The sequence below is a fragment of the Tauraco erythrolophus genome, chromosome 5, assembly GCF_009769465.1.
Source record: "Tauraco erythrolophus isolate bTauEry1 chromosome 5, bTauEry1.pri, whole genome shotgun sequence".
Taxonomy (NCBI): domain Eukaryota; kingdom Metazoa; phylum Chordata; class Aves; order Musophagiformes; family Musophagidae; genus Tauraco; species Tauraco erythrolophus.
Genome location: NC_141469.1, coordinates 3,515,574 through 3,533,768, shown reverse-complemented (window position 1 = coordinate 3,533,768; position 18,195 = coordinate 3,515,574). Strand labels below are relative to the sequence as shown.

General features: G+C 63.8%; 2 protein-coding genes and 1 long non-coding RNA gene across 4 annotated transcripts; all 3 read right to left on the bottom strand.

Annotated features, from left to right (window-relative positions):
• Positions 1-2,886: 2,886 nt before the first annotated feature.
• Positions 2,887-5,184, bottom strand: DCTN6 (dynactin subunit 6). Its single transcript, XM_086611989.1, has 7 exons — positions 5,103-5,184; positions 4,831-4,895; positions 4,642-4,747; positions 3,964-4,052; positions 3,713-3,760; positions 3,315-3,457; positions 2,887-3,221 (listed from the first exon to the last, which is right to left on the bottom strand). Exons 1-7 carry the CDS (start codon positions 5,123-5,125, stop codon positions 3,123-3,125), a joined length of 573 nt encoding a protein of 190 aa, XP_086468115.1. The 5' UTR covers positions 5,126-5,184; the 3' UTR covers positions 2,887-3,122.
• Positions 5,185-10,639: 5,455 nt separating this feature from the next.
• Positions 10,640-11,943, bottom strand: LOC147528672 (uncharacterized). Its single transcript, XR_015222170.1, has 3 exons — positions 11,776-11,943; positions 11,429-11,681; positions 10,640-10,753 (listed from the first exon to the last, which is right to left on the bottom strand). It is a non-coding gene; the product is annotated as an uncharacterized LOC147528672 (long non-coding RNA).
• Positions 11,944-13,278: 1,335 nt separating this feature from the next.
• BTC (betacellulin) lies at positions 13,279-17,493 on the bottom strand. 2 transcript variants are annotated; one of them, XM_086612092.1, is made up of 6 exons: positions 17,418-17,493; positions 14,537-14,632; positions 14,142-14,259; positions 13,860-14,006; positions 13,479-13,586; positions 13,279-13,379 (listed from the first exon to the last, which is right to left on the bottom strand). In XM_086612092.1, the coding sequence occupies exons 1-5, from the start codon at positions 17,491-17,493 to the stop codon at positions 13,481-13,483; spliced, it is 543 nt and encodes a 180-aa protein (XP_086468218.1). In that variant the 3' UTR covers positions 13,279-13,379; positions 13,479-13,480. The 2 variants fall into 2 exon arrangements, with proteins under 2 accessions (XP_086468218.1, XP_086468217.1); XM_086612091.1 differs by having other exon boundaries at positions 13,279-13,586.
• Between the last annotated feature and the right edge of the window lie 702 nt (positions 17,494-18,195).

Below are 18,195 nucleotides of genomic sequence, written 5' to 3'. Positions count from 1 at the left end.
GGTGCGTTCGGCCGAGCTCCTCGTCCCGCCGGCGGCAGCCGCGTCCGGGGCGGGCGGTGCTGAAGGCTGGCCGGCGGCGGGCCGCGGGGGGGGCCGGGGCGGGGCGGCGGGGGCCGGGGGAGGGACCGGGCGGGGGACCGGGGAGGGCCGGGGCCGGGGGAGGGACCGGGCGGGGGAGGCGGGAGGGGGACGGGAGGGGTGATGGAGGGGAGCGGGGTGGAGGGGGGCCGGGGGGGGTGATGGAGGGGAGCGGGGTGGAGGGGGAACGTGGGACACGAGGCCCGGGGCACGGGAGGTGGGAGAGGGGATGCGGGATGCAGGGCTGGGGACACCAGACACAGGGTTGGCGACACGAGTCTGGCGACATGGGGGACAGTGCCAGGGACATGGGACACAGGCTGGGGACACCGGATACAGGGTTGGGGACACAGGACACAAGGCTGCGGACACAGGACGGAAAGCTGGGGACATGGGAGACAGGCTGAGGACACAAGACACGAGGCTGGGGACACGGGATACAGACCCACAGACACGGAACATAAGGCTGGGAAGATGGACATGGTCCTGGGGACACAGGGGACGAGGCTGGGGACATGGGGGACGAGGCTGGGGACACAGGACACAGTTCCAGGGACACAGAGCACAAGGCTGGGGACACAAGATACAAGGCTGGGAACTTGGGATGCAGAGCTGGGGACACAAGTCATGAAGTTGGGGACACAGGCCAAGGCTGGGGAGATGGGACGCAGTCCTGGGGAGATGGGACACAGTCCCGAGGCTGTGGGGCAGAGGAAGGGACAGTGCTGGGGACACAGGACATGGGCAGGGGGATGCAGGGGCAGGGCTGGCCGTGGGGCACGAGGGACTGGCTGTGGTGGGAGGGAGATGACATTAGAACAGGGGTCCCCGCTGCAGAGTGCCAGCCCTGCCCACCCCTCTGCCCTCACCCCCGAGCAGGACCAGGGTCGGGGGCTCATCACCCCAACCAGCCGCACCTGGATCCTTGGCCTCCCCGCCTGGCCCTGGGGCTGCATTTAGGCTCCCACCCCACTCCCTGCTTAGGCTGGGCTTTGGGTGAGCCTGTCCTAGACATTCCCCCCTGCTCGCTTGATTTTAGATTTGATTCTATGATTTTCAGTAAAACTAGATTACAAAATAAGAAATTTAATTTAGTAACTATTCTTGCTAAATGTATTTATCAGTTATTTCGGGCATAATTATTGAGTCAAATAGATGCTGTAGATTAGAGATAAGGAAGAAATTTTTTACATTGAGGGTGGTGAGGCACTGGAACAGGTTGCCCAGAGATGTTGTGGCTGCCCCATCCCTGGAAGTGTTCCAAGCCACGTTGGATGAGGCTTTGAGCAACCTGGTGTATGGGAAAGTGTCCCTGCCCATGACAGGGGGGTTGGAACTGGATAATCTTTGAGGTCCCTTCCAACCCAAACCATTCTATGATTTTATATCTTGGGTTTGGATTGACCCCAGCCCTGCCACGTCGCCACGGATGGGGCTGAGATCCCGGCAGAGCTGCGCTCAGCTCCGGAGTGGCGTGACGGAGACCCTCGGCGTGGAAAAAGTGTTTGACCAGTGGCTGCATCCGGAACAAGACACCACCTGTGCACAATACGTGGGGAGCGGAGGTGACGTCGAGGACATCCTGCCGAGGGCAGAGGGCTTGTGCCGAAGGGACGTTTAAGGTCACGGCTCGCTTTTCCAGGACTCAGTGGCCAAACCAGATCTGTGACCCAACCCTGCCGCCGGCTCAGAGCGGAGAAGGTTTTCCAGCCTCCCCGCAGTGGTGATTTACAGAGCAGAACCTCTCATGCTGGGAGGGAGATGGGAACAAGTCACGCCAGCTGGATTCGGGGAAGCGGGAAGCATCCAGCTCCGAGGGCAGGGGCTCCAAGAGGGAATCTAAAGTGCTGGGACCGACCTAGTTACCCAAATCTACTGGAGCCTCTTGCTTTTGGGGTAAATTCCCAGCAAGAGATTGCTTTGTCTTTCAGCGTTGGAAGGATTGGAGAGAAGGGTTTTGTGTCCTGTTGTTTTCCTCCTCTCCATGGGCATCTCCACAAAACGCTCTCACTGGAGCTGCTCAGGTGGGCTGGAGAGGCGGTGGCGGTGGCCGGGACAATATTTGCAGCTTGTGTTTGGACTCGGTTTTGGGCAAGAGCTGCATCCCAGGTTGGAATCGCAACCCCAAAAAGTGGTGGATTTTGTTTGTTTGGTTTTAGTTTTTTTCCTTTGCAACTGGAGTAAGAATCCCATCCACTCCGGTGGGTGCCGCGCCACTCTCGTGCCTCAGCCTGTGCCACCCAAAACCCCGCATCCCAAATCAAACCCCCACATTCCTCCAGCCCAGCTGGTACTTGGGGTTCCTCCACCAATGCTCTCTTCCCTCTCCCCCTCCTTTTCCTACAGGAATTTCTGCTCCAGCATCAATTTCCTCCCGGCCGAAGTAAAACGTTGGGCTGTGTTGTACCAGGATAGAAGGGGAAGTTGTGAAAAACATCCCTGGGGAGTCTCGGGGGCCAGCTGGGAAGCGCGGACATGAAGCTCACCGGAACGGCTGACGAGCGGCGGAGCTTCAGCACCGCTCTGGACCCCTCCGAGAGGGAAGCCGAGTGGGAGGCAACTTTTGGGGACTGGGGAGAGAGACAGGCAGCCATCCTGGAGCCTTTTGCACCCCACGATCCACACGGGTTTGGGGGTGCAGGGCCAGGACACCCCTCCCTCCCAGGAGCCCAGCTCCCTCCCGGCGCGGGCCCATCTCCCTCTGCCGGCAGCCTGCGGAAGGAGCAGGAGGAGGCCAGGACACTGCACCCCTGCGGCGATACCCCACCCCAAAAGGCCTGCAGTCCCCCTCCTTGACAAGAAAAGCAGGTGAGGTTTTATTCCCAAAACAAAGCGGGTACAATTGAGTTGGCAGCGAGCAGCAACAGATCCAAAACTGGTGGGTGATGCTCAGTGGAATATAAATAAAGGACACAAAGAAGCAAAACCAGGCTTTTTTTCCAAAGATGGAATGAGGGACGCAGAGACTGGCCGCTTCCCGGGGACGTGTAGTGCTCCACAGGCGAAACCCTCTCTCCAGCTCAGCCACCGGCAGCAGAAGGTGCTCAGCTCTTGACTGGAGTGGACGTGGCCTTGGTGGTCTTCTTCAAGTGATGGTAGTTTGGCAAGATCTTCATCAGGAAATCCAGCTGGAGCGTCTGGGGCTGGAAAGAGAGGTAGGGAAGGTCAGGCAGCGGCCTCACCCTCGCTGCGGAAGACGGGAGGGTGACGGTGTGTCCCGCTCGTGTCACACCCACCTGCGGCCGCTCGGTCTGGACGCGGCGGAGGCAGTCGGCCCCGTAGATGACGGTGTTCTCGGGGATCACCTCGTAGGTGTTGATGTTACAGCAGGCCCCGATGATGCAGCCGCTCGTCAGGATCACATTCCTGCCGACAAACGCTGCCATAAAAAAACAGGAATCCCTGTCAGAGTCGGGCCCGTGGCATGGTTAAACCACAAGCTGCTCAGCGCCGGGAGCCAGAGCCAGCCCACGCCAGCTCCCACCGAGGCAGTAACACACGTGGGTTCGGGGTGAAAATCACAACTCTGTGACAAGCTGCAGTTTGGCCCCAGCTACAGCAAGGCATCTCCACGTAATCCTCTGCTCTTCCCAGCTTCTGCAAGAGCAAAACCTCATGATAAACGGAGGCTTACCTTTGGATTCGATGACGTTGTTATCTCCCACCTTCATTGCTTGGGAATCTATGGGTCCACGTTAAAGAAAACTGTAAAATGTTTTACTTTTATATCAAAAGGTAAACGCCAACGCTGTTTTCGAACCAACCCTCAGCACCTTTAAATAGCCCTGGCCTGTTAAAATCCCAATGGAGCCCACATGCTTCCCCGTGGCCCGATCCGAAAGCACGGTGCATCAGGCGGCCCGTCGCACTTGGCAGCGAGGATACAACACCCAACTTCAAAAACGTTGTTGGTGCCAATGACCATTGGTTTGGGCTCCACCTCTTCGGTTTCTGGTGTAATATTTTCTGGATACCTGCAAGACGGGAGGATATATTTCAGGTTGTGAGATCACAAGGACATTGTCCTGTAGGGCAGCTCGGGAGGCTGAAGTCACGTATATCCCATCCGATCCAGCGAGACCGTCAGGGTTTTGAGACTCCTCGCTCTTGTACAGGGTCTCTCCTTCTCAGAATCGGGATCCTTCTCCTCTGTCAGCTGAAGAATGATTCACAGATGGAAAACTTCTTCCCTAGCCATAGTGCCACACAGGTACACAAAAGTTTGGGGTTTTTTTCTAAAAAAATTCTGCCTCTGCAGAGTTTTTAAGCTAATGCTCTACTCCTTAAAGAGCTCTAAGCATGAGTTTACGTTTGACAAGACCGAGACGGGACCTGTGTTGAGCTACCTCAGAAAACACCAACCCTCTGCAAAACCCACCCTGGGAACACCACTCCGAGATTCCAAACAAACCCTTTCTCCATCCAGCCTGGCTCTGAGGGACACCACTCCCCACAGAGCCGTGCTGGGAGGGTGAGAGGTGTTGGCTCCCCTGGAACGCGACGCTGGACTGGGGAATGACTCCCTGGGGGAACCCCGCGTGCACCGCCCGGCTTCTTACGGACCCATTGATGATGAGCGCCTGCTCCTCGATCAGGTTGCCTTCTCCGATGACGATCGGCCCCGCTTCGGCGATGATCCTGGCCTTGGGGTGGATCACCGTCCGGGGCCCTGCCGAGCAACGGCGCAGCGTCACCGACGGCACCGCGGGCGGCGGCAGAAGGGGCGGGGGGGCGGGGGGAGGTGAGCCTTACCAATGGTCACGTCCCCGCGGATCTCGCTCTCCACGCACACCACGGCCCCCGGCGCGATCTTCACGCTGCGGCGGGAACGGACGGGGGTCTGTGAGGGGAGCGGCGGGGGCGCCGGCGGGGAGAACCGGGGCGGGGGGGGCGTGGGGGGGGGATCGCGGAGGGGAGCGGGCGGAGATGCGGGGAGGGGAGGGAGAAACGGCGGGAGAGCGGGCCCGCCGCGTCCCGGGGAGGGCGGGAGGGGGGTGTGTGGAGAGGGTGGGACCGGGACTCACCTCTTCTGCACCTTCTCCGCCATGACAGCGATGCCGGCGGAGTGCGCCTGCGCGGTGCCGGGCGGCGAGGTAAAGGCCGAGGGGCTCGGGGCCGTGCACTTCGGCCTTCCCCTCTGCCCGGGACGGGAGTCCGCCGTGGGCGGCGCTTCCCACCCCCTGCGACCCAACGCAGGGTTTTATCGCAGCGTCCCCGGTGCTGCCGGGGACGAAGGAGGGGAAGATGCGGGCGGGCGCTAGGACCTCGCGGACGCCGGGCCGCCCCGCCCGCTGACCCCGCCCCCGCCCGCCCACAAGTCCCGCCCCCGCGGGGCGGGGCCCTGCGGCTTTAGGGGCCGTCATGGCGGCCGTCGTCTTTTCCGGGTTTTTGTTCTCGGTTCTGGGGCGCGGTGCTGGGTCCGGTCTCGGAGCCGCGGGGCGGCGGAGGGGCGGTGTCCGCCCGCCCCAGGTGAGGAGCGGGGAGCGGCTGGAGAGGCCGCGGCGGGAACGGGGGCGGTGAACGGGGAGAGGCGGCGCGGGCGGGCGGGGGGGGCTGCTCCAGCCCCGGGGAGGGGCAGCCCCCGCGGGGACGGGACGAGGAGCAGGGGCTGCGCTGCCGCTGGCTCGGCGGGGCTCGGGGCGCCGGGGAATAAAGCCCGGAGGGCCGGAGCCCGGCGCCCCCTGTCCTTGCCCGAGCCGCCCGCGGCCACACGGGGCCGGGCCCGCCCCGCGGGTCCCCCCGGTCAGTTCCAAGCACCGCCCGACACCGCCGGGGCTCCCGGGCCCGTCCCGACATCACACGCGGGGCTGGGGGGGTTCGGGGCTCAGTGGGGGTTTGGGGACTCAGCCCCGGGCCCGTTTCGGGGCTCCGCAGCACAGACTCGGCGGGGGCAGACTCCCCCCCGGCCCGGGGGCTGTTCTGGGGACCACGACCGGGCACGGGGGGTGGCTCGGGGCTCAGCCCCCGGCCCAGGGGTGGGTTTCACGCAGCAGGAGTGGGTCGGGGAGATGGAGAAGCAGCTCGGGGGGCTCCAGAGACAGAGCCGCGGGGTTTCGCGGCTCCGAGCCAGGCTCACGGTCTGGGAGGGGGCTCAGGGGCTGAGTGGGGTGGTCAGACCCAGGAACATGGGCCAAAACCCCAAAAATCTGTGTTTTCAGGGCTTAGAAAGGGCGACCAAGTCCTGCACTTTGGGGACTGGAACACTCATTCGGTGGCTCAAAAGCAGAGCCCCAGTCCTGCGTTTCCAGGGCTGGAAAACCGAGCCCCAGTCCTGCACTGCTTTGCCTTGAAAAAACACCTGAATGGGTGGGTTTGGGGCTTGAAAATCGTGACTAAATCGTGTAGTTTGGGGCTCAGAAACAGAGATTGAGTTGAGTGTCTTCAGGACATGAAACCAGGCTCGTGGGGCTTGAAACTTGAGTGTTTTCCAGACTTGGACACCAGCTCACTTGAGTTCAGGAGAAGTGAGGGCAAATCTTGGGGTTTGGGGGTGAGAAACAGGCACAGTGGGGTGAGGCTGAGCTGTGCCCCTTCCCACAGAGACTAAGTCCTGTGTTTTGGGGCTCAACACCAGGCTCATCTGGCCAATTTGGGTTTCTGAAATGGAGACTAAGTCCTGCATTTGTCATTATGAAACCAGGCTCACCTGTGCAGTTTAAAGTCTTGCAAAGAGAGACCCCAAGTCCTGTGTTTTGGGGCTCAGAAACACTCAAGTCAGTCACATGGTTTTCCAGGCTCTAAAGTGGAGCCCAAATCCTGGTTTTTTTTTGGCAGGGAGGAGGTCTCAGAGAGACTATGTCCTGCATTGCTGGGGCTTGGAGCCAGTCCCATCTGGACAGTTTTAGGGCTGTTAATGAGCAAGTCCTGTGTTCTGGGAGTGTGAAACCAGGCTCACCTGGGCAGTTGCAGGTCTTGGAAAGAGAGACCAAAACTAGAGTGTTTTGGGGCTCAGGAACACACACAGTCAGTCACATGTTTTCCAGGCTGAGAAGTGGAGCCCAAGTCTTGTGTTTTTTGGGGAGTGGTCTCAGGGAGACTAAGTCCTGCATTATGGGGGCTTGGAACCAGTTCCACCTGGTCAGTTTTAGGGCTGTTAATGAAAAACTCCTGAGTTCTGGGAATGTGAAACCAGGCTCACCTGGGCAGTTGAAGGCCTTGAACAGAGAGATTAAGTCCTGTGTTTTGGGGCTCATCTGGCCAATTTTGGGTTTCTGAAATGGAGACTAAGTCCTGCATTTGTCAGTGTGAAACCAGGCTCACCTGCAGGTCTTGCAAAGAGAGACTAAGTGTTTTGTTTTGGTGCTCAGAAACACACTCAGTCACATGGTTTTCCAGGCTCAGAAGTGGAGCCCAAGTCCTGTGTTTTTTGGGAGAAGGTCTTAGAGAGACTAAGTCCTGCATTGTGGGGGCTTGGAACCAGTCCCAGCTGACCAGTTTTAGGGCTGTTAATGAAAAAGTGCTGTGTTCTGGGAGAGTGAAACCAGTCCCAGCTGGGCAGTTATGGGTCTGTGAGAGAAAGAGACCCAGTGCTGTGTTTTGCTGCTCAGGAAACATCACTCTTGTGTTTTGGAGCTCAGGAACTGTCACTTCTGTGGTTTTGGAGATCCAACCAGGCTGCTTTGGGCAGGTTCCTGTGTTCCAGTGCTGGACACATCGAGGCTGAGCCCTGTGCTGCTGGCGCTCGGCCTCAGGCTCCCTTGGGCAGTTTTAGGGCAGGAAATCAGGGACCAAGTGCTGCCAGGGGGGCTCAGGCTCGGCCTGATGGTTTTGGGGCTTGAAACGGGGCTCATGTGGCCACTGGTGGGGCTAGGAAAGAGCCCCCGGCCCATGTCTGGGGCTTAGAACCAGACCCCATGGGTTGGGGCTCAGCCCTGGAGCCCCCCCCCGGCCTTTCCCGGGCACACAGGGCCCCTCCGGGCATGGCCCAACCGGACGAGGCTTTCCGGGATCAAGAAGACGCTCCTTCTCTGCTCCGTTTCCCGGTGAGTGCCGACAGGCTCGGGACGCCGGTGCGGGCACTGCGGGACCCGGTCAGCCCCAGCGGTTTCCAGCCTTTATTTAGTGCCTGCGCGGAGCCGCCGGTGCCTGTCCCGGGACACCGACGCCGGCAGAGCCCCGACGGAGACCGTGCGCGGAACCCCAGGTAGGAGTGAGCAACGCGGGGAGGGAACGCGGGACTCGGGCCGCCAGTCTCCGCTCCCGGCCCGGAGCAGCTCCCGGTTCGAGCCCGTTCCTGGAGCGCGGACTCTCCATTCCGCGGCGCCAGGACCAGCCCCAGCAGCCCCCGAAGCCCCGAGCCCGGCCTCACCGTTCCCGGACACGGACAAGACGAGCCACTCTCAGGGGACCGGATCGAGCCGGGAGCGAGGACCGGCGGCCGCACTCCGCGTTCCCTCCCCGCGCTGTTGCGGTTCTCCGGCCCCACAGAACAGGACTGAAAAGCGGGGATCGCTCCGCCGGCTCCGTGCCCCTGCCAGACGCAGCAGCCCCGTCCGCGGCCCCAACCCCGGCCCAGCCTCACCGCTCCCGGACTCCGCACCGTCGCCACCAGGTTGCGCCGAGACAGAGCTCCGTCAGTCCGAGCGACGGCTTCAGCCGCCATCCCCTACTGGGGGTCACAGCCCCGCTCCGGGGCCGGAAGAAGAGGGGCGGGCGGGGGGCGGGGCCGGGAGCAGTGCGCGTGCGCGGGGCGGGGCCGGCAGATGGGCGGGGCGAGGGGGCGGGGTGTCAGTGCGCGTGCGCGGGGCGGAATCGGTGCCAGCTGCGCGGGGCGCGGGGGCGGGGCCGCAGGGCGCGTGCGCGGGGCGGGGCCGAGCAGATTTGAGCCGCGGTCGATGCGCGCGCGCGCGCTCGTTCCTCTTGTTCCGCTCCGGTGGCGCCGCGCGCGGCAGCGGCCGGGCCGGGCTCCGCCGGCGGGGCCAGGTGAGGCGCGGGGGGTCGGTCCGCGGCAGCCGCGGGGCCCGGCCGGGGCAGGGGGGGCCGGGGCCGGGAGCGGCAGCCGCGGGGCCGGGGCTGAGGCCGAGGCCGAGCAGCGGCCGGGGGCGGCGGCTGCGAAGGGGCCGCAGCCCCGGGGGGGTGTCGGGGCCGGGGCCGAGGCGGGTGGGTCGGTCGGTACGTGCTGGTGCCCGGGCGGCCGCGCTGCCGCTGGCTCCGCCGAGCAGCGGGCAGAGCCGCGGGGCTCGGGGCGCCGGGGCACAATAAAGCCCGGAGGGCCGGAGCCCGGCGCCCCCCGTCCTCGCCCGAGCCGCCCGCGGCCACACGGGGCCGGGCCCGCCCCGCGGGTCCCCCGGTCAGTTCCAAGCACCGCCCGACACCGCCGGGGCTCCCGGGCCCGTCCCGACATCACACGTGGGGCTGGGGGGTTCGGGGCTCAGCAGCAGCGGGGGAGCCGGGTGTTTCCCGGGCCCGAGAACGGAGCCTGGAGCTGCGTTCCCGGGGCTGGGAAAGGGGCTGGAGCAGAGACTCAGTGCTGGGAGTTTGGGCTCGCAAACAGAGACCCGGTCGGCTGTTTCTGGGGCCAAACCCAGGGGCCGAGTTGGCCACGGCAGTGGGGAGGTGGGAGGGTGTTGGGGTCTGGGCTGGGGGGAGGTGGGAGGCTGTTGGGGCCTGGGTGGCTGGGAGGGGGGTGGGCATGGTGCGTGGACCCCTGCCGGAGGTGGGGGTCCGGTCGCGTTGTTCCCCAAAGCTTGGGATGCTGGCATGCACCAGGCCGAATTAAACGCATGAGATAGTCTCTGGGCGAAAAAGCACTTTTCACACATTTTTCGAGGATCCAACTGTTTATTCGAGGCGCGTACAACCACCGGAATAGGCATTGCCATATTTAGACACTGTGCAATTATGACAGGTCATATTCATATACAAGTCATGACAGTGATTGATTTACGACCTGGCCAAAAGCCAAGCTCATTGGTTCTAACAAGCACAAGCTGCAATTGGCTGGAGATGGAACCATGGAGGAGCTGGAGCTACAGACCAACTGGAGCTGAAGATGAGCTGAAGCAGCAAATGGAGCTGGAGACCAATCTGAACTGGAGATGAAAACGAGCTGTAGCCAAAATGGAACTGGAGCAGGAGATGACACTTGCTAGTGCCATGCACAAGCTGGAGCTGTCCAGAAGCTGGACCTGAAACCAGAGCAGAAACAACAAACAACAGGAGCTGCAAATGAGCTGGAGCCATCCATGAGCCCAGCCTGAAACACAGAGGATCCTGAATCTGGGCATGACGCTGCATGATATGGAATAGTAATTGGCCAATTTGGCCCTCAATCCTAAGTTTAAGTACAAATAATGAGAGTCATAGACCCCCCGTCCCAGCTATGCACCCCCCTATTCTGTTGTGCTCCCACACGCTGTCAAGAACACAGCAGCTGAAAAGTCCTCGAGACCTCAGTGCCAACTATAAACATCAGTGCACCATCAACATTCTTCTCAGAGCAAGTCTCAGACTAAAACCAAAACATAGAGCTCTTCCAGCTGTTAAAAAGAAGAGCTGACTCTGTCCCAGCTGAAACCCAGACACCAACCAACAACAAATAGGGGTTCAAACAACTGACCTGTGCCGCAGTCCCCACAGCGTCGGCCTCGGCGCAGGCAGCCCGGCTTCTTCCTGGGGCTCCACACCCCACGCAGGTCCTGGTGTGGCTGGGGATCATCCATCTGTCTGTCCATTCCTGCACAGGGAGAGATGTGGGACAGTCAGTGCTGTCAGTGGCACCACATGGCCTGAAAAGCCCCGGAGCTGCTGCCCCTGCACACCCTTCTGCGTCCTGGGCACGGACGGCTCCCCGGTGCCACGCACTCGTGATGAAAGGGGAGGGAGAGATGGGGACAGGACACCTGAAGCATTCCATTTCTCCCCAGGAGAGCAGGCAAGAGCTGGGATCTGGCTGAACCCCCACGCAGCAGTGGCACAAACCAACAACCAGCAGCCCTGGGGCTGAGGCCAGCACCGCACCAGTGCCAGTGGGGTTTGGGCCAGACCCCACCCCAACAGCACCCACTCTTATCGCCCCAAACACATGGCCTGGACCTGTCTGGCCCCAGCTCAGGATGGGCTGTGGGGTCAGGAACCGTGGGGCTCCCTCCCCAGGGCTCCCCCAACACCCACAAACAGCCTCTGGTCAAGGGGGGAACCCACCCTGTGGGCACAAGCCCCAGCCCTGCGGGCACTGAGCTCCCACTGGCAACTGCAGCAACCCACTGGAACTGGGACCCCCTCCTTCCCCCCAGGGTACTCACGGGGAGCGCTGCTGAGGGATGGCACCTGCCCTTGGCCACTCCAGCAGCACAGCCAGCCCCAGGTCCCACCGCCGAGCTCGGCTCAGCCACTGCTGTGGGCCACTCACCTCACCGGGCACGTCCTCTCCGTCTGAATCTCCTGGTGCTCGCCACCTCAATGCTGTGCTCCTTGCCTGGGTGCTGGAATGAGCCATGTGCCGTTGCCTGGGCCACCAACACCTCCTCAGGGACCAGGAAAATTGGGACAATTTTGAGTCTCCATGTTCAGCCAGACCAGCTTCACCATCTCATTGACTCTCTCTGCCAGAGCTGGTGCGGGTTCTTGGAGTGGCCTCTGCTCGCACCGCAGAACATTTTGAGCTGAAAAAGAAGGGTTTTGGTCAAAGCAGGGTTTCACATAAGGCTCAGAGCCCCCCCACCCTCAGTTCCCCCCAGCAGCAGCTCCCACACTCACCAGTCCAAGCTCTCCCACCTACAGCAGAGGCAGCACTGGGCTGGAGGCATCTGTTGTGCTGGCAGCTGCTCCAGGAGTGAGCTGGGGAAAAGAAACCAGCTGGTGCCTGTGTCAGGAGGAGGCACCTGGTGGCAGGAGGGGTCACCGGCCACCTCAAGAGATCCCCAAACTCACCGAGTTCCCATCTCCCTCCCATACTAGGTGGGAGACGTGGCATGCGGAGCCCCCACAGCCGGTCGCTGGGTCACAGTTCAAGCAGAGGCTCGTCCTGTAGTGGAAACTGGGAGCTGCTGGGGACCCCCAGCCCCACCGGCTGAGGTGCCCCAGGAGAGCGGAACCCAGCAGGTCCGTGCAGAAACCCCCCCGAAAAGTCACCGGCCCCGGCTGGGCACCCACGGGGGATCCCGCACCCACGGAGGAGAACGAAACAAACCACTCACCTCTGCCTGCAGCTCCTGCCGCTGGGAATCCCGGGGGCCGCAGCGTCCTCCGTGGGTCCCGGCAAGAGCCACCAGCCCGGAGCCGGGGGTCCGGCCCCGGGAGACGACGGGGGCAGAACCCGCTGCCTGCGGGGAGAGGCAGGGCCCACCCCGCCCCGCCGGTAGCTGCCCGCAGGCCGGGCACGGACCTGCGCTTCAGGCAGCCCGTACCGGGCAGCGGCCGGTGCCCCCGCTCCCGCACCGGAGCCCGCCAGCACGGAAAGAAGGGAGAAAAAGGCTCCGGCTTGCCCCATTTTCCCCCTCTTTCACCTGTTTCCCTCTCCCGACCGCGTCCCAGGACCCCCAGGGCATCCGGGGCGGCCGGGAGACGCCGTCCCCTCCGGTTCCCGCCCGCCAGCTGCAGCCGCCCCGCGCCGGGACCGTGAGCGCCACGGCCGGACCGGTCGCAGAGGAGCCCCGGGGAGCCGGGAGACCCAGGCCCGGCGCAGCTGCAGCCGGTACCGGCAGAGCGTCACCCTCACCTCGGCCTCGTCCCGGAGCACGCCCGGGAGGGCCGGTAGCAACTCAGCCCCGGGCAGGAAGACGCGACGACGGCACCGGGGGCAGCCAGGGCGTAGAAGCAGTCCCGACGCAGCCCCCGGGCCCCCCGAAGAGAGGTCCGGGCGCCTGGTAGAGCCTCCGCCAGCCACAGACCCGGGGGTCGGGACCGGGACAGGGACCGGGACCGGGACCGGGACCCTGCCGCCGCCGCCGCCGCCGCCGCGCTTCCGCTGGCCGTTCCCGCGGCGGCGGCGCCCCCTGGCGGCCGCAGGCGGGTTTTGAAGCCTCGGGGCGAGGGGCGAGGGCGAGGGACGCGCACCTGGCGGCACGGAGTGGGCGGTGTGGGGAAGGCCGGGCCCCCGCGTCTGGGAGGCGGGTAAAACGGTGGGAAAACGTCGTCGGGGCGGGATGAGATGGAATGGAATGGAATGGAATGGAATAGAATTTAGGGGTGCGGGGGGGGGGGGGTGGAGGAGCTGATGGCGAGAGGGCACCGGAAGCACCATGGCCACACGCGGACACCTTTCCGTCACCCCTTTATTCAAGCCGGTGGAGGTTTTAGCCCTCGCCCATCGAGGCAGCCGGTGCCACCGTCCGGGACCCGCCCGCGGGTACCTGGAGCTCCTGTGGAGAGAGGGGACGTCTTCGGCCTCCGCAGCCGCCCCCAACATGGGGTATCCCGTCACCCCGGGCTCAGCTGTGTGCCCCCTCGGCCTCACGCACCTTCATGCGATGCCCGTCTCCAGCACGTCCTCGCTTTTAGAAGCCAAATTCTTGTTTAACGTCTCCATCTCTTCTGCCTTTCTCTTCCTACGCTGCTTCCGACAGTGGCTTGAGGAGGAGGGGGTGTGGAATAATTAAAACCAGGGGAAATAAGAGAAGAAAAAAGCAGGATGAGGCATCACAGAGATGCTGCTCCTCCTCCCTCTGCTTTCACCTTGCAGAAGCTCCAGGTGGGACCACACATGGTCTCCAGCCCCAAAGCGACACCCTGTGCACCACCCACCCAGCACCCTCCGAGCCCACATCCCGTGGCAGGATTTGCTCCCCATCTGGGGCTGACCCTTCCCTTCCCCACCCCTCGCCCCGTTCCCCTTCACATACTGACTGCAGAGGCAGGCACAGACAATGAGGACGATGAGGGTGACGATGGCGGCGATCAAGGAGATGATGACGATCTGGCCCCGGTCGCCTCGCAGGTAGAAGATGTCCACCCTCTCGCAGCGAGCCCCTGTGTAGCCTCGTTCGCACCTGCCCCGCGGCACAGACAGGGTCCGAAAAACCGCCACGGTGCCCGTGCCCCTCATCCTCCGGCACATCCCGGGTGGGAGGACAGCCACAGCATCCCCCCACCATGTCGCCGCGTCCCCACCGGCGGTGGCTTACACACAAGCTGGCGCCTTTTCGGCCACGAGGAAGCGGCATCTCCCTTTGACACAGTAGTGCCAGTACTCCTCTGGGCACCTGGAGAAGTGACCCTGCCGCCTCAGCTGCGTCACGTTCCCTGGGGGCGACAATGACAAAGAAATCCCCACCCGGGGGTTATGGTTCTGTCCAGAGATGGCAGCATCCCAGAGCTGGGCCATTCCCGTGGCAGGTCCCAGCCCGGCTAGCTGCCAAGAGCCGCCGGCACGCGTGGCCTTGGCCTTGGCCACTTCCCGGCTCAGCGGATGCCACGCGGCTACACTAGACAAAACACGCCGCCCGTCCTTCGTCGTGGCCCTCTCTCCCACACCACACAGCTCCCAGCCAATGCTGCCGGCTCCCCGGAGCATCCTTACCCGTGCAGGTCTCAGCCGCGCCGCAGGCGAGCCCCTCCGTGCCATGCCCGGTGGTGACATTGGCGTCGGCGCCCACGCAGCTGAAAAATGCCAAACCTGAAACGTAACGGAGGCGGCTCAGAGGGGGAGCCCGGCCAGAACCCCGGCATCACCGCTGCCGCTCTCCTGGCCCTTGCCACAGGGAGGGGAGCGGCGAAGGGCTCTGCAGCTGTGCCTGCGGCCCCCCCCTTTCCCTGGCAGCATCAGCTTTTCCCTAGGGCGAGGAAATGGGAAAGTGGGTCCCCGCCTGCCTCCTCCACCCATCGACGCACCAGCACATGGGTCGGGGAGCCGGCGGGGCTGGTTTTGGGGGGGGCACAGCTCTGCCCACAGCCCCTTTCCCCCAGGAGGATGCAGGGAGAGATGCCCAGGGAGGTCTGGCTCGCTGCACTGCTCTTTTTTAAAGAATCCAAGTTTCCAAGTGACCAAAAAATGCACCCAGCTGTGGGAGCGAGAAGTCAGCAGTGCTGCCGTTTGGCACCCATGCAAGCCCAGTTGCTTCCAACCTGCAAGTCCTCAATCCCTATTGCCACATCGCTCGGTGCTGCACCGGAGGCACGGGATGCCCGGCACGAAGCGAGCCGTCAAAGAAGCTGCCGTGCTCGTCCCGGTCGTGGGACAACGCCAAGGGCCGGCTCAACCGCAGCACGTCACGGCAGCGGTAACCGGATCGCTGGCATACCAGCACTGACTCAGCACGGCCCCGCTCCCAGCCCGGCCCTCCCCAGGGATTCACCCCGCTGCGGTGGCACCCATGGGAGCGGGGACAGGTCCTGCCTGCTGGGGCAGGGTACCGGGTGGCTCCCACAGGGGTGGCACGCCAAGGTGGGGGGGTGTTTCCGTCCCAAGTGGGTTCCCTTTGCAGCTCGGCCAAGTCGAGGCCTCCTGGAAACGGCGGGAGTTTGGGGCAGCCTCGGCCCCCCATTACCCGCTGTTTTCCCATCCGGCCCCTCGGCACCCCGGCAATAGCGGGGAAGGGGCTGCCTGGCCACCTTCCAGCATCCTCCCCATCCCACAGCAGGGACGTTCCCAGCACACGCGGCCCTCTTGGCTATATATAGCCACCACCACGCGAACGACGCGCTTTGAGTGACAGAGCCGTGACGAGGCCGGCGCTGAGCCTCCGCCGGGGTTTCCCCTCCAGCGAGCATCCCCTCCTCGGCCGAAAGACCCCGGCAGGGAGGAGACGGAGCCCACCGCCTGCTGCGGCCCAGGCAGCGAGGTGGGAGGGAGCTTCCCGATGGGAGCCAAGGGATGAGCCATGGGGTGGCTGCCCCCCAAGCAGGAACCAGCTGCGGGCGGCGCGGGCACGCAGGGTGACTTCACTCCCGGTGACCGAGTGCGCAGCTCGGCATGGAAAGATCCCCACCAAGATGAGATCCCCACCCTTATTGCAACCAGATGCAGAGCTTTGGCACCCTCCCGGCTGGCAGCCCCTCGGTTGAGGACCGCCCCGGCGGCACTGCCAGCTCCGGGGCAGGGGTTTGAGGGGGATGTGTGTGCCCCTCGACACCCAAACCTCAGCACCCAGGAGCTGAGGGTGCCAACAACCTTATCTCTTCGATGCACGGAGAGCCCAGCTCTGCTATCTAAGGCTGCAGCCTTTCCCCAGCAGCCAGAGATAACCCAGGAAAGCATCCCAAACACCGGATTCTTTTGCCGTAACACTCCGCCACGCTCTGCCACGCTCCCCTGGGAAAGCTCGAATCGCAGGAGAGCGACCGCTCGGGGCATTGCCTTGCTCTGATAGGCACCCCAGCCCCAAAACAGCTCGGCCACCCCTGATTTCCTCCTGCCAGCACAGGTTCAGCAGGTTTTGCCGAGTGCTTTTGCCAGCCCTGCCAAAGGGCCAAACCCGAACTGCTCCTAGCAGAGGGGAAGGTGCCCCCATTCCAAAACGCCGGGGCTGGCATTCTCTGCCCACAGGTATCGCCAAGCCCGGCTGATGTTTGGCCCTACCTGTGGTTATCTCCTGCCAGCCCCGAGCAGGCAGCTGCCTGCAGCTTTGCCCCCTTCCCACGCGCTTCAGAACGAACGCAGGGACACCAGTGCACCTGCTGGATAGGTACCAGGTCCCCCCGCGTCCCCCATCCCCGATGCTGCCAAGGATGGCAAAACACGGATATTCGGGCATCCATGAGCAATGTCCCATCAACAGGTGGTAGAAGAATCCTGGTCCAGGGTCCAGCCAGGACACTCCGGCCTCATGCTGGCCTCAAAGGACTGAGGGATTCAGAGCCAAGCCGGCACGGGCATAGGGAAGCACTGGGGTGGGATGGTGGGGAGGAGGACCAGGATGGGATGTGGAGATGTGGAGGATCATTGGGGTGGGTGCAGGGAAGCATGGGGGAGCACAGGGACGGGACTGGGTAACCACCAGGCTGGGCATGGGAGATGGACCAGGATGGGATTGTCCAGGAGGACACAGGGCATGACTGGGATGGGACTGGAGAAACACCAGGGTGGGTATGGTGGGCGTTGGGAGGGGACTGGGGCAGCATCGGGATGGGGGGGTATGGGGGGGAATACAGGGGATGAGCGGGATGGGACCGGGGAGCAGCGGGATGAGACTGGGAGGCAGGTGGAGGATCAGCAGCGTGGGACTGGGGAGCAGCGGGATGGGACAGCAGCGGTACCGGGACCAGCCCGGGTGGGACAGAGAGAGAACGGGGCCGGGACGGGGGGTGGCACCGGGCAGGAGGCACCGGGCCGGGACAGGGGGGAGCACCCGGCCGGCCCTGGGGGTGCATCGAGCAGGGGCAGCCCGGGACCGGGACCGGGACCGTGGCGGGGTAGGGGACCCCTGTGCCGAGCCGCACCGCCCCGGGTGCTCCGTGCTTACCGGAGGCGAGGGCCAGGCAGAGCAGCAGGGTACCGGGGCCGCCTCCCGGGGCTGGGGCCGCCGCCGCCGCCTCCATGCGCGCCGCCGCCTCCGCCTGCCCGGTGCCCGGCGGCTGCGGCGGGGCGGGGCGGGACAGGACGGGCCGCGGCGGGACGGGGGCGGCCGCTACCAGCACCACCGCCCCCCGCCGCCTCCTCCTCCTCCTCCTCCTCCTCCTCCTCCTCCTCTGGCTGCTCGGCTCCTACCCCTTGGCATCCCTCGGCGATCCGGGGGTGTCCCCTCCTGGTCCAGCCCCCCCCGCCTTGCCCGGATCAGCGAGCGCAGGAGGCGTCGAGCGGATGCCTCGCCCCAGCACCCCTGGGAATTTAGGGAGGCGAGAAGAACCCCCCCTCCTCCATCCTCTCCCCATCCCTGTTTCCCAGCGGGGCTCCGGGCGTTCCTCTCCCCAAAAAGCTGTATCCCAGCCTCACCGCCCCAAGTTTATTTATCCCTGGGCGGCGCGTTTAGGAAAAGGGAGATTTATTTATTCCTAGCGAGCTGCTAATTAAAACGCCCTCCCGAAGGCCTCGGCGGCGAGTGACGGCAGCGACAAATTATTTCGCGAGGGGCTGTGCCTTGGCACACGCCGGCCGCATGCTGGCCTCGCCGTGGGGTTGGTTTTATTTTTTTTGGCTGGGAGGATGTTTCTGGTCCCCTAAGCTGCGTCTGAAGGAGGAGGAGGAGGAGAGTCCCATGGGGGTGAAGGTGTCCCCCCAGGATGCCGCCACGTGCCCTCTGG

What these genes read in the sequence shown, in the direction of transcription:
- DCTN6 (XM_086611989.1), bottom strand. Translation starts at nt 5,125, where the DNA reads ATGGCGGAGAAGGTGCAGAAGAG. An exon ending in CAGGCGCTCATCATCAATGG is followed by an intron (nt 4,053 to 4,641) that starts GTCCGTAAGAAG and finishes CCCGTCTTGCAG; the next exon opens with GTATCCAGAAAATATTACAC. An exon ending in CAACGTCATCGAATCCAAAG is followed by an intron (nt 3,458 to 3,712) that starts GTAAGCCTCCGT and finishes TTTTTATGGCAG; the next exon opens with CGTTTGTCGGCAGGAATGTG.
- BTC (XM_086612091.1), bottom strand. Translation starts at nt 17,493, where the DNA reads ATGGAGGCGGCGGCGGCGGCCCCAGCCCCGGGAGGCGGCCCCGGTACC. An exon ending in CTGCCTGGCCCTCGCCTCCG is followed by an intron (nt 14,633 to 17,417) that starts GTAAGCACGGAG and finishes GTTACGTTTCAG; the next exon opens with GTTTGGCATTTTTCAGCTGC. An exon ending in CGCGGCTGAGACCTGCACGG is followed by an intron (nt 14,260 to 14,536) that starts GTAAGGATGCTC and finishes TGTCGCCCCCAG; the next exon opens with GGAACGTGACGCAGCTGAGG.